Source organism: Gossypium arboreum, chromosome 6 (genome assembly GCF_025698485.1).
Source record: "Gossypium arboreum isolate Shixiya-1 chromosome 6, ASM2569848v2, whole genome shotgun sequence".
In the NCBI taxonomy this organism is placed as follows: Eukaryota; Viridiplantae; Streptophyta; class Magnoliopsida; order Malvales; family Malvaceae; genus Gossypium; species Gossypium arboreum.
The window spans coordinates 62,349,886-62,370,796 of record NC_069075.1 but is presented as its reverse complement, the minus strand read 5'-3'; the positions used below and the strand labels follow the sequence as shown (position 1 = coordinate 62,370,796).

The 20,911-nt window shown below is 33.4% G+C and overlaps 1 protein-coding gene across 10 annotated transcripts; it reads left to right on the top strand.

The window, feature by feature from the left end:
* The first annotated feature begins 864 nt into the window (after positions 1-864).
* LOC108486689 (uncharacterized) lies at positions 865-14,430 on the top strand. 10 transcript variants are annotated; one of them, XR_008284191.1, is made up of 9 exons: positions 1,056-1,288; positions 1,958-2,268; positions 2,398-2,483; positions 2,972-3,118; positions 6,736-6,838; positions 8,307-8,419; positions 8,813-8,937; positions 13,310-13,394; positions 14,160-14,430. XR_008284191.1 is itself a non-coding variant. In XM_017790871.2 (8 exons), the coding sequence occupies exons 2-7, from the start codon at positions 2,046-2,048 to the stop codon at positions 8,903-8,905; spliced, it is 765 nt and encodes a 254-aa protein (XP_017646360.1). In that variant the 5' UTR covers positions 1,056-1,288; positions 1,958-2,045; the 3' UTR covers positions 8,906-8,937; positions 9,604-9,713. The 10 variants fall into 10 exon arrangements, 6 of the variants coding, with proteins under 6 accessions (XP_052885544.1, XP_017646358.1, XP_017646360.1 ...); XR_008284190.1 differs by lacking the exons at positions 13,310-13,394; positions 14,160-14,430 and adding exons at positions 9,057-9,088; positions 9,604-9,713; XR_008284189.1 differs by lacking the exons at positions 13,310-13,394; positions 14,160-14,430 and adding exons at positions 9,020-9,088; positions 9,604-9,713.
* Positions 14,431-20,911: the final 6,481 nt, after the last annotated feature.

The window sequence follows — 20,911 nt, the reverse complement described above, 5'->3', positions numbered from 1 at the left end:
AGGGACGGTGGCAGGGGAGGGGAAATGAAGAGAGACGTTGTGGAAGTTTTATTATTTTATTTAATATTAATATAATTATATTTATTTAACATTAACATTAACCTAAAATTTAAATTTATAAAACCCTAAAATTAACAATGTTAATATAAAACCCTAAATCATACACATTAACATAAAATTATTATTATATTTTTAAAAATTTATGTGTTTTTTATATTTTTTATATTTTTAGAATTAGGATTAAATTGAGACTATTTACAAATTTTAAGGGTTGATTTTTAAAATTATGACTAAATTGAGATAATATGTAAAAGTTGAGGTTAAGTTTATTATTATATCAACTTTTTAACTGTCACGTCAGCTTGCCTTTTGTGATTTTAACTGAATGATCAAAATGATCGAACTACGTAATGTGAGTGTTTAAATTACAAACTTTTTATTTTGGATGCCTAAAATGAAAATGTTTGATAGTTGAGTAATCATATATGTAGTTTACCCTTGCATTATCAAATATTTTTTAGATTAATATAATACATATCATGATTTGATTTTAATTTTTGTTAAAGAAATTATTTTTATCATATTAATAACTTTTTATAGTAATTAAAATTTGTACTATCAAACATGATTACACTTTATCAACTAAATAAGTAAATTACAAATTTTTGTAATTACAAGAAATTATAATTACTAAAATAATAATTATACTTTTATTTAATTACTTTATGTTATTCTAACAAAATTTTTAAAAAAATTTAAATACTTTTGTGAGTTGACATGATGATTAGGATATTTATCGCCTAATTATGAGCTGAATTTAAGTTGCATTAATCGAGTTGTTGTTAGTGGTTTACCATTCTATTATAATTAAAAACAAATTCAAAGAATGAAATTTATTTTATCAAGGATGATGCAATTTTGCTAACGTGGAGGAAAGAGTCGTTTGTCCCCTTAGGTTATAGACTACAAGGTAACTTTATCAATGTTAAATTTTGTTATAATTAATTAATAATTAATTAAATCTGAAATAATAAATAAAATCTATTTTTGGTTATAACCAAGAAACAAAAAAATCTAATTTTAGCTGTTTTTTTTTCTTCTCTTTCTTATCAATTCATTTTAGTCTGTTGTGTTCCTTCAAGGTTCTGCCCCGTCCATTCTTCCGTCTCTGTTTTCTTCTCCTTTCTAGAATTTGATTGACTTTAGCTGGAAATTTAACTGTAAAAAATAATCACCCAAATGCATATGAATATCAATGTTGAAGATCCTCTAAACATTTAAATGTCAGGTTTGAGGTTTGCCCTTCAATTTTAACTCCAACACGTTGAATTCCTAAAATTCATTAATTTACCTTTGTTTTTTCTGTCTTCACAAATCTGGGAAGAGTTTCGATTGTTTTTTATATTCTCATCAATTGACAACTCGGGCCTTTCTTGATTTCTGTAGTTTTTCTGAAAGTTCTTCCTTTTCATAATTGAACTCGTTAAGACTTTATTCTCGTGCACCGTATGGCTTTTGGTTATATATTCTCCTCTCTTTTTTTTTTTTGTTGATATTTTTGATGCAAAGATACTAGCTTGAGGGGTATGGTGGGAAGAAGAATTAAAAGAATCAGGAGATTTACTAGGGAAGAGAGAGAAAATATAGAATCTTTGCAATATCTCTATTTGATTGATGTCTGCTGATATGGAATTTCTCATTGATTCAGACCCATATAAACAAATCTGGCTAATTAATTGTAGTTTATATATGTATATATATGGCTTTGAATTAGCTTGTTGTTTAGTTCCTAGTTAGTTTAGTTTTTAAATTTATTGAAAGTGTTGAAAGCAATTTAGAATGCTGATTGCCTCATATTTGGTGGTGTCATCCGCATTCAGAGTATTGGTAGAGCTTAATTTTCTCATGCAAGTTGTGTTTATAGATTAGAGTAACTTTGTTTTTCCATATTTTTCAGGTTCCTCAGCTTTTACTGAAATGTGCAGTGGGAACCATTGCTCGGGCTATGATCTTAACATTATTGTAGAGATTCAGTATTGTTAGCGATGCAATTAGTATCAAATGATAGTCGAAAAGAAGATATTTCAGAAAGAGAGCCCATCTTATGCCAGCCCGATATTTCACAAACATCTGAAGAATGTGAAATTACAGCTGTTGGAGGGGATTGTATTGTTGTTAGTGAAGATTTGGAAGAAATTAATGTTGACGAAACCAGCCATCTGGTGAATGCCGACCACCCACAATGCCGTATATGCCTTGATAATGAAGGTGCTCACCACTTAAATGCATATTTCTCTTTAATAAGTTACCTATAACCATTTTGGAATGGTGGGGTTTTCATTTACCTGAGAAAACTGAAGATAACTTATGTTGAGGCAAACGGTTACTTATTTTCAGGGGATGACTTAATTGCACCTTGCCACTGCAGGGGCACTCAGAAGTATGTCCATAGATCCTGTCTTGATAACTGGAGGTCAACTAAGGTTAATGCTCGTTTCTTTGCTGTCTTCTCTTGAACCTGAATAGAAAATTAGTATTGGAAATTACTATAGCTATGGGATATTCATGTTTAAAATGACCATTAAGGGAAGTTTGGCACACTCACAATTTGAGTCTCGCATTTGGCTTGTTTACGTTGCACAGTCTGAATTCTTGCAATAAGAAAAACCATCACAAATTAGAATTACAGTGTCTAGTATAGACATTATTCTTTATTTTACACAATATAATTTTGTATCCAGCCTTTCTTTGATATCAATTTGTCTTGCTGAAAGAACTTGAATTTGCAACTGATATCTGCTTAGGTTGTTTAAAATACTCCTTACAATATTGAATATTGAATACCTATGAGTCGATCTACTTTTTGCACATGTAGCTAAAATAAATATACATTTTATTATCTTTATGCAGTAAATTTTATTTTTGATTTGATAACTAATACTATTTATTGTAATTTATTTTGTATCTATAGGAGGGCTTTGCATTTGCTCACTGTACAGAGTGCAGGGCATTGTTCATCTTACGTGCAAATGTCCCACCTGACCGGTGGTGGTTGAGATTAAAATTCCAGTTTCTTGTTGCTAGGGACCACGCATTCATCTTTGTAATTGTTCAGCTGGTATGATTGATATCCCATGCCATTTTACTTTCCCGACACTTTCCTTGAAATGTGATGAAATTGGAATATTTTTATATGGTTACATGCTACTGCCAGATGTTTAAGAGAACAAAGATCCAAAGAATGAAATCTATGACTGGTGTAAACTAAAACTTGTTTGGTCTTTATTTGCTGGACCCTGAGTCTGAAACCATGTTGATAAAGTTACTCTACTGCATGTTTATTAATTTTTCATCAGTTATCTTATTCAAGGATACTTAGGTTGTGATTCTAGACTTACTATAACTCAGTGATTTTGTTAGCCTCTTCATTGTTGCGGGAATGGAATTAGGTTATCTAGTCGTTACATGTTAATGTAGTTAGTTTATAGTTGCAATATTGATAATTCACAACTGTACTAACTTGTAAGTTGAGTCCTATTAGCATTAGGGGAATTCAACTAGGTGTGTGTGTATGAAAAAAATTATGCATAACGCATGCACATTTTGTAACTTTCCAATTGAAAGAAGATTATTATTAAAAACTTTGAAACTATGTGGCATCATTAAGGTCTGACATCTTCCATTTTCAAAGCTTATTTGCTTAAGAAATGTAATTACCTAGAGATCTCTTATATGAGCAGGAGCTTTTAATTATTTTATAATATTTTATTAAGTATTAGATATAGTATGGACTGTTAAGGCGAGTAGTTATCTTTAGGGTTTAAACCTAGGGCTAGGAGTAGAAGTTTATTTGTAAGAAAGTATAGTAACTTTACTTGAAAGAAAGAAAGCCTATATAAATTAGTTGTAAGCTTTACATCCTACATTATTATTTTAGTTTCTTGAATTAATAGAAAGAAACTCGAGGTTTTTATAACATAACGTTTTCTAGAGTTCCATCTTCTTTTATACTCGTTTGGTCAGCCCTAATTCTATTGATTTAATGTTGTGGCCCCCCTAGATCACATCATTTTTGGCATCTGAGTCTATTTAGATTCTAGGGATTTTATCAGGCTTTGATTTTAAGCCACAGTTGGATGTCTTAGAGGTTGAGGAAGAGGAAACCAGGGTCAAGAATAGAAGTGGCTGCGATACGACGTACAATTGAAGAATTATCGTGTTCAATTTATTCTAGTTGGGGCAGGAACAAGTGGAAATCCCGATGGAGATTCTGGAAGGTGCCCACAACCAATTTGACATAATGTTGTTGATTTTCATGATATGATGCATGTGAAAGAACAAGATTACGATCTATTAGATCCTTTTTATAATGTGTATCCAGAAGAAAGTAAAGAAATTGGTGCGTATCTTGTTTAAGGAGTGTCTTTGATTGTTCATAGAATGATAGCTACGTTCTCAAAAGAAGGTGAGGATTGGAGGCAAATTAGAAATCTCTTGGCTATCTCAAAGGACACAAGGTCCGATGTTGATGGAGTAAAAATAACTGATCTAGTTTCTACCATCAAATCTGATTCTGCCGAGAGAAAACTCATTGCTGAATTCAAGAAAGACCTTGAAAGTTTGAAGGCATGTAACAGTGTGAAGGTGATGTAGTCTTTCAAAGAAAAACTACTTGCATTCAATGTCAAAGCTATGTTTCGTAAAGTCATTGCTGAAAATCAGGTTCAAGTTGTTTCTAGAGTAACGGGTTGTGCTAGAATACCCTTAGAAAAGTGAGTCTTCTTGAATCAATTGGTTATCAAATTGGCCTACAGTCAAAGTGCTTTTCTAAGACATGGCTCTCAGTTTACACCACTAGCATGTTACTCAGACAATTGGTTCAAGACCTAAATTTTAATAGTTTGAATCAATTGCTAGTGGATGAAATTCATGAAAGATGCAAGAATGAGGACTTTTTGTTAATAATTTTGCACAATTATTTCCCTTGTCATCCGGACAACAATTATTTGTTTGAATGTCATAAAGTTGTAACTAGTTCCAAATCTCTTGATCTCGGGAATGAGGAATACACTGTGTTAGATGATAATAAATATATTGGTGACCCACTGGTGGAAGTCAAAGCTGCTAAGGATCGAAGTAAGAGGAAGTATTATGCTGCAAAAGCATATGTGAAAGAAGCTATTTCGGGAGTCAAATGAAGCTGTAAAAGATCCAACGTTCGTGCCTTTTTTCAATCACAACATGATTAAATTGTGGGTTATTACCCTGCTAGAAGAGATGATGTATGCAATTGTCTATGTTACAGATCTTGGCTGAAATCTGATTCATTGGTAACCCTGAATCGTGCACTGAATGGAATACTCTCCTTGACAACATTAAGATTACTTGAGCAAGGCGAGAGTGGGAATTGGATACTCCTTTTCTCAGTATTATTTAATGGAACATGAATATCTTACAAAAGATGATGCCAGAAAACAATTTCTACTATTGAGGACACTTCCTTATAGGAGTTCAATTTTTTTCTGTGTTCACAAAATTGATGATCCAATTGGACTAATACATGGATGGATAATTTTGGGTATCAACAAACGCAGGGTTTACTTTTTTCGTCCTATTCCTAAGGAGTATTTACAATCATCTGAATTAAGAAACTTAATGCAATTTGGCAGCACTACTGCTGTATTTTCCAAGATGCAAGTTGCTGGTGATCTTCACATATTCTAATTTGAAACTAAACAGGGGGAAGAAATTTGTGTTGCTCTTCAGACTTCTCTATTAGAGAAGAATATGATGGAAGTTAGGTTAGAGAGCAATGCCACAGGGAACATGGCTATAACATTATATGAGTCATTGCAAAAGCTCCAAGATGAACTGAAACTTCATAATGAGGAGTTGCATATGGCTGAGAAAAGGGCAAGAAAATGGAGAATTACTAGTTTAGAAAGGAAGAAAGAATAAGTTGTGAAAGTTTTCTAAGCCGGGGAGAATGACACAGGAGCTTTTAATTATTTTGATAATATTTTATTATTTCAGATTTATATACAAGTACTAGATATCTTCTTTGTTACTTGTTTGTTCTGCCCTAATTCTATTGATTTGCTTCTGTTTTCTCCCTATACCCCATAATTTCATCTCTTTCATTTTGTTCGTATTTTGTTTGCCTTCACATTGGATACTACGACCATGAGCTTCTTTGTTTGCATGATCATTTTATGCCTTCAAGTCTAGCCTTTACCTTTTCTTTCCTAGACTGTTAAACTCCGAATTATTCCTTAAACCTTCGAAACCATAGACCAAAGGTGCTAATCTGAAGACCTTGGTCTAGGCTAGAATCCATGTATTAGCTAATAGTTATGTAATTTATCCACCTTTTTACTTCAAAGTCAAACCTCTGGAAAACAACATTGTGTCTAGTCATGCTGCGATATTCTTCCATCATTCTTCTAGTGTGCATCCTACAATAACAAGTCTTTTGTTTTTCGCTTTGTTGCTCAAAACTGGGTTCAAGTGTAAGATGTGGGTATTTGTTCTATTCCAATGTGTCCATCTCTTTTAATGAAATAAAAATATCTTCGAGCCCTTGTATATTTTGAAGTGTCCAACATTCATTTGATGACTGGTTAGGAAAAATAAAGAGTTGTAAGTAACATAGTTTCATTGGAGTTCTTTGGATCAACACCTTCTGTGAAAATATAATAACTATTTCTGTGCAAATTGAAACCTTGCTTTGAACAGATTGTGGCATTCTTAGGGGTGCTGGTCTACAAGTTTTATGGAGAGGAACTAAGAGAAATGTTTGGTTATGATGAACATCCTTATGGGTTCTATACTATGGCAGGTACTGCTCTCTTTCTCTCTCTCTCTGATTATGATAAAGGCTCTTAGGCACAAAACATACTGACAGACAAGCTTTGTGATGTTCCACTTGTTTCGAATACCTTGATATTTTTTGGTTGAAACTTTTTTGAATTTCTAAAACTGCTTGAAATGCCAAATTTCATAATCATTGAATTTCCCCTTCAGTGTTTATGATGCTTCATTTTTTTCCTCCCACTCTATATATTGTAAATATTTGCACAGTTGATTTTGCAGCATTATGCACAGTTTCTACTTTTTAGGGATTATGCTGCTTTAAAACTTCATTTTTCTCCTCTTCTATTTTGGGTTCAAATCTGAACAAGTTTTAGGAAGAAGAATGATTCTCTCTTATTACTTCTAATAATACAGCCTTTTAAAGAATAGCAGGAAAAATAAAAAAGGAAATAATCTCTAGAAATTAGCCTATCCCTAAAAATTAGTAATTTGATTATGGCTAATAGTACAAGGAAATTCCTAGCACTAATGTAGAAAATCTGCTTAATTTAAGGAATTCCAACAAAATCAAATAAACAAATTAAGCTTGCTTTAGTCCGTTTTCAAATTAGTAAGAATTAAAGTTAAATGGAATTTATTAAATCAGATGTAAATAAAATGTTTGGAGTAGAAAAAATCACTATTCCATTTTCCAGCCAACATAAATTGCTGGAAGTCTCAATAAGGAAAGAAATTTTATGTATTCACACTTTTATTATGTAACTTTAATCTTGTTTAACTAGCAAGGTTACTTTTACTACTATGACCGATTGGAATTATAGCTTGGAAAATATTGCACTTGTATTTATGCAGCAAGAAAATATACTAGTGTATCATGTAGGCATACTGTTAAATTTATGGCTGCATTCAAGAATTGGGAAAAGATAAAACCAATATGCTATTTTGAGCTGAAACCGTAAGAAAGTTATAGTGAACATGTAACTTCTTTAACTGTATCGAACTTAAGGATAGCTGACTGCGCTCTCTGACATAGTTCTTTTACTGAAATCCTGAGGATAAATGTTGTTTTGTTGCTAAAATGAACTTGATGGTTTTTTGAAAGGGTGAAGGATGCTTTGGTAAAATGAAAAAGAAATTTATTATGGAAAAAGCATCCAATTTAAGGTGTGAGGAAATACTTTATAGATAAAACTAGAGGGCAGAGAATAAACAAAACAGTATGATATTTCTAAATATTGGATCCAAGCAATCCAACCCAACCAAACCTAAATCTATTAGTTTAGTTGTTTAGATCAGGGCATTTCTGTTCTTACTTGTGGCTAGCTTCGTTTATAATATTATTGTACCAATAAGCTATTGTAGTTCAATCATTGACGATTCTACTTCTTATGACTTGCTTTGCACAAGTGGTCAGCATGCGAAGTTTACCATCTTCCTGTGATACTATCAAAACAAATATTTTATAGTGTATGGTATTTTGTTTTGATGTGCAGTTTTAGCAATTGTTTTGGTGGGTTTACTCTATGGTTTCTTCATTGCTATTATATGTGGCCAGAGGATCAATGAACGGCATTATCATGTTCTTGCAAAACAGGAATTAACAAAGGTATGTCGCAAAAATTGATTAGAAAATCCTGGTTTTGGTGTTTGTTTTGATATGTTTCAGATCTGAGGTAAAACTAAAATGCTGGTTTCATTTAACACTTCAGTGTGCTATTGAATCTTTAGTGTTGCGTTCATCAACGTATTTTATAACAAAGTTTTGTGCTGTTCGTTTCATTATGCAGAGCTAAATTATATTTTAGTATTCCAATATAGGTGCATCCATGAACTAGTTTAGCTAAGATATTCTGTTTATTCGTGTTATCAAGATGGTGTATATATATTATTTTATTCTATCTGGTCAACCCAAGATTGTAAGATATTGTCTAGCTTTGTTTATTAGTGTCAAAGCAGAATATATTTAGCATATCACGTTCCCTGATGAGCATAATGTCAGGAATATGTCGTTGAAGACCGAGAAGATAATAAGAACACCCCGGAACTAGATCCCAGCCATGTGACAGAGCTAAGAATGTTGGGTCTCTATTAATTTGGTAGCTGCGCATTTCATTTGTTTTCCTGGTGAGCAATTGTAACATCGTACTAATGAATTCCCATTACTAAACTCTTGTTCATAGCCATTTTTCGTAAATGCATTCTTAAGGTGTCACTCTCTTATGGATGTTGACATTTGTTTCGAGGATGTTGGCCAAGGGTGCACAGCACACCAAAGGTTCAGTTCCCTATCCTGCGGCCATATGGTTTCCATTATATTCTTATAAACATGCAATGCAAAACAAATGCGCATAGGCACTAGTTGCAGGTCCTATTAATATTTTGAAATATTTATGCGCCTTTGTGTCATGGGGACAACTGAGAATAGACTTCATGCTATTTCTGACATGGTTGTCCTCTCCCTTTTTTTCTTGGTATCAGATGAACCATTCACACGTATCTTACGTAGTATAGTAATTTTCACCAGTCATTCTCTTAGTTTCCCCCTATTTGATTCAGTGTCTTGTTTCGTAGTAATTTAAGATCTCACAAGCATTCAATCAGGAGGTTAGAGAAATTGCTCTGTGCTCTATATTGAATTGAGCTTGTGTACTGGGCATTTCCATCAACCTGGTTTGTCCTTTGAATACCTAATATGGTCGGTGCTTGTTTGTTTGTGCATTAGTTATTGGTTTCACTGAGAAATTTACATTTTTATGTTCTTCATACCTGTACTTTTGTTTCTTTTTACAGATTTTTGAGAGGTGCTGGATGAAACTCTTTTGTTTTTTGGTCTTTGAGAGTTACTAAAATGGCTAAATTCTTTAATATTTACCTCAATCAGGTCGTTACATGATTTTGCAGTTTGAATGGCTAACTTGTTAAAGATTTGAGTACGAAAGAGAGGATTATTGAAATTGTATTATAAAAATAAACAATAAAAAAAAAAAAAAACTAGGTTAGGTCTTTCCTTCGAATTTTCTTTTAGGAAGGTTAATAATAAAAACAAAAAATTTAAGGGTGTGGGGATTGGGAAGCTCTAGGTTTGTGCTCTAAACAGTTCTCGACTTTAATAAGAAATGTATTATAATATTAGCAGATTTGGTAAAATATAAATAATTTAAATTTTAAAATATTCATGATAATGAAATTGCAAGCAAGGGAGGTAAGAAAAGATCAGCAGTTTTTCCGTGAGGAACTGAGAATATATCTGTTGATGCATTAATAAATTTATGGGTTTCTTTTCGGCTCAAAATGAGCAACACACGAGACTGGCTGTTCCTTCAAATTATGTAGGTGTTCTATATCGATAACCTCATTTAATCTGTTGCTTCTGAATTGCTTTGATTCGTTACGAGACACGTGCCATATGCGTGTGATAATTACAGCTAAAAATAAAATTTTAGAAATATTTAAATATATATACTTTTAAATTACATTGAGATCTATAATCACTCCAATTTCAATATTTATATTATATTTTAAAAATTAAATTTAAGTAAAAATTTTATAAGTAACAACCTACTTGTAAAATAATTAGATGAAAACTTTGATGTGAATTGTGATTTTAAGAACTTGATTTGCTTTTTAAGTTTTTTATTAGTGGGCGACTTTTATAGAATGTGATTTGTATTTTAAATTTTAGATCTATCTTCCTTTTTTCTAAAAAACCAATAAATAGTAGCTATATTTAGGAATTTACTAATGTAACTATAGTTTATTTGTTCTTCCATTATTAATCAGGGTATTTTGATAATTTTATATTTAAATTGATGTTTTGTTAGTTTGTAACGTAATCTAAATCAAAGATTGTGTTATTAATATAAATTTAAAATCATAAATAATTAAATACATACTTTCATATTACATAAAGATCCATAATCATTCCAATTTTAATATTATATTATATTAAAATTTAAATTTAAGTAAAACGTTAAAAATAACACAATCTAATTCTAGAATAATTTTTTTAAAAACACTAGGTGAATGTTATTTTTTATGAACTTTTAGAATATATATAAAATTAATAGATAGTTTTCTAGACTGTGATTTACCTTTTACATTTATGAGTTATCAATTAAACAAATTTTCAATTAATTTGTTATACAAACTCAATAAAAAATTTATTATATTTATAGATATATTTTATCGAGGAAAATATTGTTATTATCTTGAAGACGTAATTGATAGTTACACTATTTTAATATGCATGTTCGTAATATAATTTCTCTTTCACAGACTTGTCAATTAGGCATGCCGAATTGGTTTTGAATCGATCAATCTAGACGAAATCAATTTGATTTTTTAGGTTTTTTCAGGCTATCAATTTTGAGTTGCGTCATTTTGGTTTAAAGTTAATTTTGAGTTAGAGTTTGAGTTTGAGGGTAAAATTTTTTTAGGTTACGACCATTTTATGTTTAGTCATTTGGGTTTAAATTTATACATGGATTAGTTTAAATAGGATTATTTTAGATTCTAGTTGTATTTTTTATTCTTATTTTTTCAGTTTAACTATTAAAATCGATTAATTATTTAGTTTTTAATTTTAAAATAAAATATAACAAATTATTTAATTGATTTAAATTATTATAAAATAAAAAATTATCAGAAATAATTTTGAAATAAAATATAATAAATTTAAATTGATTAACCTATAACCATAAAAAGTAAATTCAGTTGAAGAAATTAATTATTATATAGTTTATTTTTAATTTTTATTGTTACTAACATTTTTAAACTAAATATTGTTATTTTTATTTTAATTGTTAATAACATTTATTTAATATAAAATCTGGATGCTTTTATTGTTAATAAGATTATCTAACCTAAAATTCATGGGATAAAAAATTAGGTTGCATTTGGTTTCAAGAGACAAATAATTTTTAGTTGGAATTTTTAAAAATAATTTTGGAAAAAATATAAATTGTTTTTGTTGTTTTTCCTAAAATTACTTTGTAAAAGTGAAAATAATGAAAACAAGAGTTTTAACATTAAATGAATTGACTCTAGTTAAATCCATATAAATGCAAAAAAAAAAATCAATAATTTTTCTAACATTAAATATGGTACCCTGATTTGAATCCATATAAATGTAATTTTTATTTTATTTTTGTTAGAAAAAATAATTACCAAACATCTTTTCACGTTTTCATTATTAAAAATGTTTTTTATTTTAGCAAACATGTTTTTCAATTTTTTCAGAAACCAAACCAACCTACGTGCAAAAGCTAAAAGAATAATTAGTCAAATATTTTTAGAAATTTCAAATCAATTAGGATCACCATCAAAAGAAAATGAAATTTTGATTATTTTATAAAGATTTTGATATTTTAATTACTTTTTATTTCATAATTTTTTATTAATTATACTTGAGAATAAATAGATAATACATATTTTTCATTAAAGTTATATTTGTAGTTTGCTGCTAAGATCATATGATATAGGTTGAAATTGCATATTTTATGACAATAAAAAATGATTATTGTTGACCTAAAATAGTTGCTGACTAACAAGTAAAGTATGAGCAAAAGTGACTGCGAAAGTGGACACTTTCACAAGCACTACTGTAACATCCTAAAATTGGGCCTAGTCGAAACAGTAGTTTTGGGACCACAAATCCAATGTCATAATATTTATTTTATGATTATTATGAGGCCTCGAATATGAAAGTAAGCATGTGTTAAAGTTTCATTAAGAAATTCTTAGTGTAAGGTGTATTAAAGAGTAATTTGTATGAAATTTGTATGAAATTGCTTTAGATTATTAATTAGAATGTATTAAAGAGTAATTTTCCCAATTTCTAAGTTTTTGGATAAAAATGAGCATGCATGGAAAATTTTGAAAGTTTACTAAGGAAGGGCATTTTGGTCATTTGGAAATAAAATCAATAAAAAGGGAAAATGAGGCAAAAACAAGCCATTCTTCTCCCTCTTGCTGCCGAAATTTCAAGGGACACCATAGCTAGGGTTTCATCACTTTCTAAGTTCAATAGTAAGTGACTCCTAGTCTTGTTTTTAATGTTTTTTTTTTTTCAGATCCTTGTAACATGTTCTCTCCATTTCTACCCATATTTTAAGCCAGGGTTCATGTATGCAAAATGAACCATGTGTGACATGTTTGTTCTTTGATGATTTATGAGGAAATATGAAAGTTAGATGTGTGTTAAACATCTTTTCCTAAGTGATTTTCATGAAAAACCCCTAAAAGGATCTTTTTGCAAAAAGTACAAAATATGTGGTAGAAAAGTGAAATAGAGGAAAATGTGGGCTAGTATGAGTTTATAATGCATTCGACTAGGCTTGGGTAACCAAGAAATTGCATGTATTTCATTTTACGAGCCTAGGGACTAAGTTGTAAAATTTTGAAATGTTAGGGGAAAAATGGTCATTTTTCTCGGGGGTGAATTTTAGGTCCGAAGTAAATAACATGAGGTATTAATAATTTATTTTTACTGATATAGACCCCGAGGAACTGATTTCAGAGATCGATCGTGGACAACGAAAGGTTTCGGAATAACTGAAATACGAAACCTAAGCAATTTCCAGGTAAGTTCGTGTAACTCGAATGTAAACCATCTTTAAAATACATTAAAAATTTATGTACATGTATGAATTATAATAGTAATATTTATTGTATGACAACTCATGAAATATTAATGTTATGATGACATGTCCCAGTTGAATAAAAAGGGATGTCTGATGGATTACTTGAAAACTAAATAATGGTATAAAGGATCTAGCCCGGATGGGTGATCCTAGAGTGATCCAGCGTCCCGAAGAATATGTGTGCTTTGACTGATTTAGCCCGGACGGGTAATCCGAATAGGATCTGAATTTAGCCTGGACTGGTAATTCAGACCTGAACTCATAGGAGTATATGTCATTGTAGGGGATTTAGCCTGGACTGGTAATCCCGACACTACTCTATGAGTTACATTGTGGGAGATTTAGCCTAGACTGGTAATCCCACCATAAAAGTGAGGTTCACGAGAGTGCGTATTTAAAGGATCACTTGCATGTTTTGATGGTAAATGAGATATCCATTGAGATCCCAAGAAATTTGACGGGATTAAAATGTCAAATGGGAATAGACATGTTTGAATTCATGAGCTCATCTATGAAGGATGTTACATTTTACTAGCTTGAGACTAACTTGATGGTTGAGTACATGTGATAGGAAATTTTACTATGAATGTTTGGCCTGAATGTCTTATATGATTGCATGCTAAATAACCGACAAGTTTACTTTCCCATTATCCGGACTTACTAAGCATGTTAATGCTTACCCCCTCTCCTTTCCCTGTTTTATAGAGCTTATGGACTCATGAAGATTGGAAGACGATTGGAGCATTGTCAACACTATCAACTTATTTTGCTTTGGTATATAGATACTTTATTTTGTTTTAATGGCATGTATAGGTTTTGGTTATTTTGTGATATGTGTTATTGGTTGGCCTATGTAAAGGCTTAAATATTAAACTTATTGTTTTTGTATACGGCTTTAAGACATGGCTCAGTTTGATGTAGGCTATGACCTACTAATTGTGCTTGTTTGGGGTTAAATGTTCTTGTGATGATTAAATGTGGTGTATTATAAATAGACATATGAAATGTGGCCAAATCACTGGGGATGGTTAGGTCATAATTGGCAATGAGTTATACCAATGGGCCAAGTCTAAATGTGTTTTTGAATGAGATGGAAATTGTAACACCCCGTACCCGAGACCGTTGCCGGAGTCGGACACGAGGGGTTAACGGGCTTAATCCACTTACTTGCACAGTTCATTTTAAAAATTTCCAGACAGCCGGCTAACTGTGTCACTGTCACCTTAAAAATCATATCTTGAGTTCCACAACTCGAAAATCAGTTTTGTGATTTTTCCCTGAAACTAGACTCATATATGAATCTACAAATTTTTTTCTATAATTTTTGGTTGGGCCAATTAGTACAGTTTATTAGTTAAAGTCCCCCATGTTACAGGGATCGACTACACTGACCTTTGCGCATTACGACTTGGATATCTCCCTGTACAGGGCTTCAATACTGATGCCGTTTGTTTCTACAGAAACTAAACTCAAAAAGGAATCTTTACATATATGGCATGACTTCTAATTATCTCTGGTAAATTTATAATGAATTTCCAAAGTCGGAACAGGGACTCCAGAAGCAGTTCTGGCCCTGTCTCACGAAAACTTAAATATCTCTTAACATACTGTTCATATGATCGTTTCCTTACTTTCCTATGAAAATAGACTCGTCAAGGTTCGTTTACATAATTTATTCACTATTTAATTCCATTCCTACTATTTTTAGTGATTTTTCACATCCACGTCACTGCAGCTGTCAGCATCTATCTTTAAGGTAGGCTTTACCTATTTCATAGTTTCCATGATTCAACTAGCCCTTTAACATAAATAGCACAAAATATGATCATGATTAACCATCCCAATGGCTAATCGTTTCCAAACATTTCCATACCTCTTAGTGAACAACATACAATGATCATAATACCATGCCCAAAGTATACTTAAGCCATTTTCGCATGGCTATCCAAATTTACACAAAACCGAAAGGTACATGACCTACAACAAAAGGGTAGTCCTATACATGCCATTTCAAAGTCCAACCAAAAATATACCGAAAGGAGCTTTGATAGTGTGGGCGACTCCGACTTCAAAATCCCGAGTCCGATAGCTGAAGAACCAAAATCTATAAAACAGAGAATCAAAGAAACGGAGTAAGCATTTAATGCTTAGTAAGTTGAGTTATGAATTTAGACACAACCAAAGTATAGCATTCATGTAGCTAAACAGATAATTTCATATGCACAAATTCTCAATATCATACTTACTTCACATTACCAACCCTTATATTCATACACAAAGATCAACTTAGCCAAAGGCCGGTAGCTCATTTATCAACTGAGCGAATACTCATTTGTAAGGGCTCAACTAATTCAAAGCACATACGAAACATACCTCATTGTTGGGATTTTACCCGCGTATTAACTGAAATTTTTACAGCAAGATCATTCATTCCCGAATCACGTACCTTCGGAATTTAACCGGATATAGCTACTCGTTCAAATGCCTTCGGAACATAGCCCGGTTATAGTAACTCAGTCAAATGCCTTCGGACTTAACCCGGATTTAGTAACTCGCACCAATGCCTTCGGCTTAGCCCGAATTAGTAACTTGCACAAATGCCTTGGATCTTAGTCCGGATTTAGTAACTCGCACAAATGCCTTGGATCTTAGTCCGGATATAGTCACTTAGCACAAAGCCTTCGGGACTTAGCCGGACATCATTCAATAACCATGCACATTTATCAATAAATCATGACACATTCGTATTTTATTATCATTAGCAAAACTCAAACACAAGACACTTATCACACTTGCAATTTCGGCTCAATAGCCACACACAAAGAGCATGATTTTGATTTGCTTAAAACATGATCTAATCAAATCATAATCTAAGTTCCATTACTCAAAACTTACCTCGGATGTTGTCGAACGGCTTCAACGGCTATTCAATCACTTTTCCTTCCCTTTATCCAACTTTGTTCCTCTAGGCTCTTGAGCTAGTTCACACAAGTTTAACTTATTAAAGTCTCATTATGCTAGCTTATGGTCTAATATGACAAGAAATTTAATAGGTCATATAGTCACCTTCTAGCTCAAATACACAATGGTCATACGCATTTTAATCACCTTAAGCAATTTAATACAATTCATTCAAACATCAAAAGAGAAGCTCAAGGTATTTAGCCCATATATACATTAGATATTAAAGTCCCATATGTACGAAATCACGTGTCGAATTTAACATATTAGCTAATATTCCCTTAGCGAATTTTCTAAGTCAAGATAAAGCCATCAATATGCTTACCTATGGTTTAACATACACATTAACTCATGCACTCATTCATGTGGCGAACATACACATCTATGCTAAGGCCGATTGCAACACTTAATACGTTCTACAAGTATGGTCACTTGTATTGACTAAACACCATTTTGTTTCAAGTTCAAAACTTGGCTAATACACATATATACACTATTAATCAAATACTAACATTTTGCATTTCATCTTACTACCATTTCACATCTACTTTCTACCATGGCTGAATGCATCAAGACACCATTTCAAAATACTTCATGGGTTTGAGGTAAAACCAAGAAAGAAACTCATGAATATCGAGATATAACCACTAACATTGTTCATCTAGATTTAGCATGACACAACATCCATCACCCTTATATTTACCATAGCCGAAAACCTTACTCATTCCAACATTCAAATCTCAACTTGGGTCACAAAAATAATTTGATATCTCACCAACACAACATCAACACCAAGCAAGAATGATGCATCCATGGCCGGGTGTCATTTCCATCACATAGCAAGATTTAGACCATGGGCTAGGTAGAACTCAAGCTAACAACTAAAACATGCATGCATCTCATGGAACATCATCAAACATACCTTAGCCTAGTTACATGCATGGCCGAACCTCTTCAACCTTTCTCCTTCCTTCCTCCTTAAAATTTTTGGCCAAGGATGAACCAAAGGATGAACACTTTTTTTTGTTTTTCTTTCCTTCAACTCACGGCAATGGGGGGGCATGGATGAGACCATTTCCTTCTTTTTTTTTTCATCACTCCTCCCTTTCATTATTTAATTACCATGCTCATTATTTTATTTTTCCTAACATACACCATTGTCACAACATGTTTTATGACATGTTTTGCCCATCACCCTTTGTCATGGCCGGCCACTAGCAAATAAAAAGGGGGAAATTGACATGCAAGTCCACCCCTTTGATTACATGCACTAATAGATCCTTATAGATTTACCTATTACATTTCAAAAGTGTCACACATAAGTCCTATCGACTAATTTCACATGCAATTTACTAAATCGAAGCTTAGAACTTTCACACATTCATAATCACATATTTTAGACAATAGATATCATATTCAAATAATTTGGTGACTCGGTTTAGCGGTCCCGAAACCGGTTTTTGACTAGGGTCACTTTAGGGCTGTCACAACTCTCCCCCACTTAAGAAATTTTCGTCCCCGAAAATCTTACCGGTAAATAGGTTTGGGTATCGTTCTTTCATAGAGTTCTCGGTTTCCCAAGTAGCTTCTTGGATTCCGTGTTTGAGCCATAACACTTTTACCAACGGAACCCTTTTGTTTCGCAACTCTTTCACTTCACGAGCTAGGATACGAATCGGTTCCTCTTCATAACTCAAGTCAGATTGAATTTCAACTTCTGATGGATTAATTACGTGTGACGGATCGGATCTATAACGTCGAAGCATCGAAACATGAAAGACGTCTTGAATCTTTTCAAGTTCAGGGGGCAAAATCAATCTATACGCAACTGGACCAACTCATTCGGAGATTTCGTACGACCCAATGAATCTTGGGCTCAACTTGCCCTTACGGCCAAATCTGAGTATCTTTTTCCAAGGCGAAACTTTAAGAAACACTTTATCTCCCACCTGATATTCAATGTCTTTTCGTTTCAAATCCGCATACGATTTCTGACGATCTGTGGCTGCCTTCAGACTTTCACGGATTATTCTGACTTTCTGTTCAGCATCTTTAATCAAATCCACTCCGAAAATTTTACTTTCACCAAGCTCGGTCCAAAACAATGGCGTACGGCATTTTCGACCAAACAAAGCCTCGTAAGGTGCCATCTTAATACTTGACTGAAAACTATTGTTGTAAGTGAATTCAATCAAAGGTAAATACCGTTCCCACGAACCACTAAACTCGAGGATGCAACATCTCAACATATCCTCAAGTTTCTGAATTATCCGCTCGGATTGACCATCGGTTTGTGGATGAAAAGCGGTGCTAAAATGCAGCTTGGTACCTAAAGCTTCTTGCAATTTCTTCCAAAATCGTGAGGTGAATCTCAGATCTCTATCCAACACGATAGAAATAGGTACCCCGTGTAATCTCACAATCTGAGAAACATACAATTCAGCTAATTTATCCATTGAAAAATCCGTGCGTACGGGGATAAAGTGAGCCGACTTAGTCAATCTATCAACAACGACCCAAATCGCATCTTTCTTACTTGCCGACACTGGCAACCCAGATACAAAATCCATCATTACTCGATCCCATTTCCATTCAGGTATCATGATCGGTTGGAGTAAACCAGTAGGCACTTGATGTTCCGCCTTCACTTGCTGACATATTAAACACTTCGAAACAAAATCGGAAATGTCTTGTTTCATACCATGCCACCAAAATTGACGTCTTAGGTCTAGTACATTTTCGTACTCCCCGGGTGAATTGACATTCGGCTACAATGAGCTTCGTTCAGAATCATCGAAATGAGTTCTGAATTTCTTGGAACACACCGATTCCTGTACCTCAAACAATCGTCATCATCAATTTGAAACTCCGATTCCACATTCGGAACACATTCAGCCCTTTTTGCAACCAACTCATCGTCGACTTTCTGAGCTTCACGAATTTGATGAATCAATAATGGTTTGGCCTTTAATTCGCTACTAACACATTGTCGGGTAGAAACGCATAAGTGTACATTCATCGCTCAGAAAAGCAAACAAGATTTCCGGCTTAAGGCGTCCGCAACCACATTAGCCTTTCCCGGGTGATAATCAATGACCAGCTCATAATCTTTCAACAACTCAAGCCAACGCCTTTGTCGCAGATTCAAGTCTCTTTGAGTCATCAAATATTTGAGACTTTTGTGATCCGTAAATACATGGCACTTCTCACCAAATAAGTAATGTCGCCATATTTTCAAGGCGAATACGATGGCAGCTAATTCGAGATCATGGGTCGGATAATTTTTCTCATGTGGCTTTAATTGTCTCGACGCATAGGCCACAACTCGACCTTCTTGCATCAATACGCAACCTAACCCAAATAGGGAGGCGTCACTATAGATAACAAACTCTTTGCCTGATTTGGGCTGCACTAAAATTGGAGCTTCCGTCCAATAAGTTTTCAGTTGATCAAAACTTTTCGACATTTTTCGTCCATTCGAACTTAACATCTTTTGAAGTAGCCGTCATGGGCGTGGCTATCATCGAGAAACCTTTACAAACCGTTGGTAGTAACCGCAAGTCCCAAAAAGCTCGAACCTCGAATATTTCTAGGAGGCTTCCAGTTAAGTATGGCTGAAATTTTGCTCGGTCAACTCGAATACGATGCGGATACCACGTGACCCAAGAAGCTAACCTCTTAACCGAACTCACACTTCGAACTTAGCATATAACCGCTTATCCCGTAAAATTTGCAACACTAATCTCGGTGCTCAAAGCATGTTCGGTCTCGTCTCTTGAATAGACCAAGATGTCGCCAATGAACACAACTACGAACCGCCCAAATCATCGTCTCAAGATCCGATTCATCAAATCCATAAATACCGCAGGGGCATTAGTGAGCCCAAACGGCATTACTAAGAACTCGTAGTGGCCGTATCTCATTCTGAAAGCAGTTTTGGGTATATCCGAATCTCGAATTCGCAACTGGTAATACCCCGATCTCAAATCTATCTTTGAAAACACTGAGGCTCCCTTTAGTTGATCAAACAAATCATCAATACGCGGTAACGGATATTTATTCTTTATCGTCACTTTATTCAGCTGACGATAGTCAATGCACATCCTCATGGTTCCGTCCTTCTTTTTCACAAACAATACTGGTGCACCCCAAGGTGAGAAACTTGGTCGAGCGAAACCTCTATCCGTCAACTCTTGCAACTGAGCTTTCAATTCTTTTAACTCGGTTGGTGCCATACGATACGGAGCTATCGAAATTGGCGTAGTCCCAGGTACATGTAACACCCCGAACCCGAGACCGTTGCCGGTGTCGGACACGAGGGGTTAACAAGCCAAAACCACTTATGGCACCGACCAATTTGACATTCCCAGGCAAGCTGGAAAACTGCATCGTTGTCGCCTTAAAAAGCATATCTCGAGTTTCACAACTCGGAAACTGATTCCGTAAATTTTACCTGAATTTAGACTCATATATCCATCCATGGATTTATTTCTAGA

What these genes read in the sequence shown, in the direction of transcription:
- LOC108486689 (XM_017790871.2), top strand. Translation starts at nt 2,046, where the DNA reads ATGCAATTAGTATCAAATGATAGTCGAAAAGAAGATATTTCAGAAAGA. An exon ending in ATAACTGGAGGTCAACTAAG is followed by an intron (nt 2,484 to 2,971) that starts GTTAATGCTCGT and finishes TTGTATCTATAG; the next exon opens with GAGGGCTTTGCATTTGCTCA. An exon ending in TGGGTTCTATACTATGGCAG is followed by an intron (nt 6,839 to 8,306) that starts GTACTGCTCTCT and finishes TTTGATGTGCAG; the next exon opens with TTTTAGCAATTGTTTTGGTG.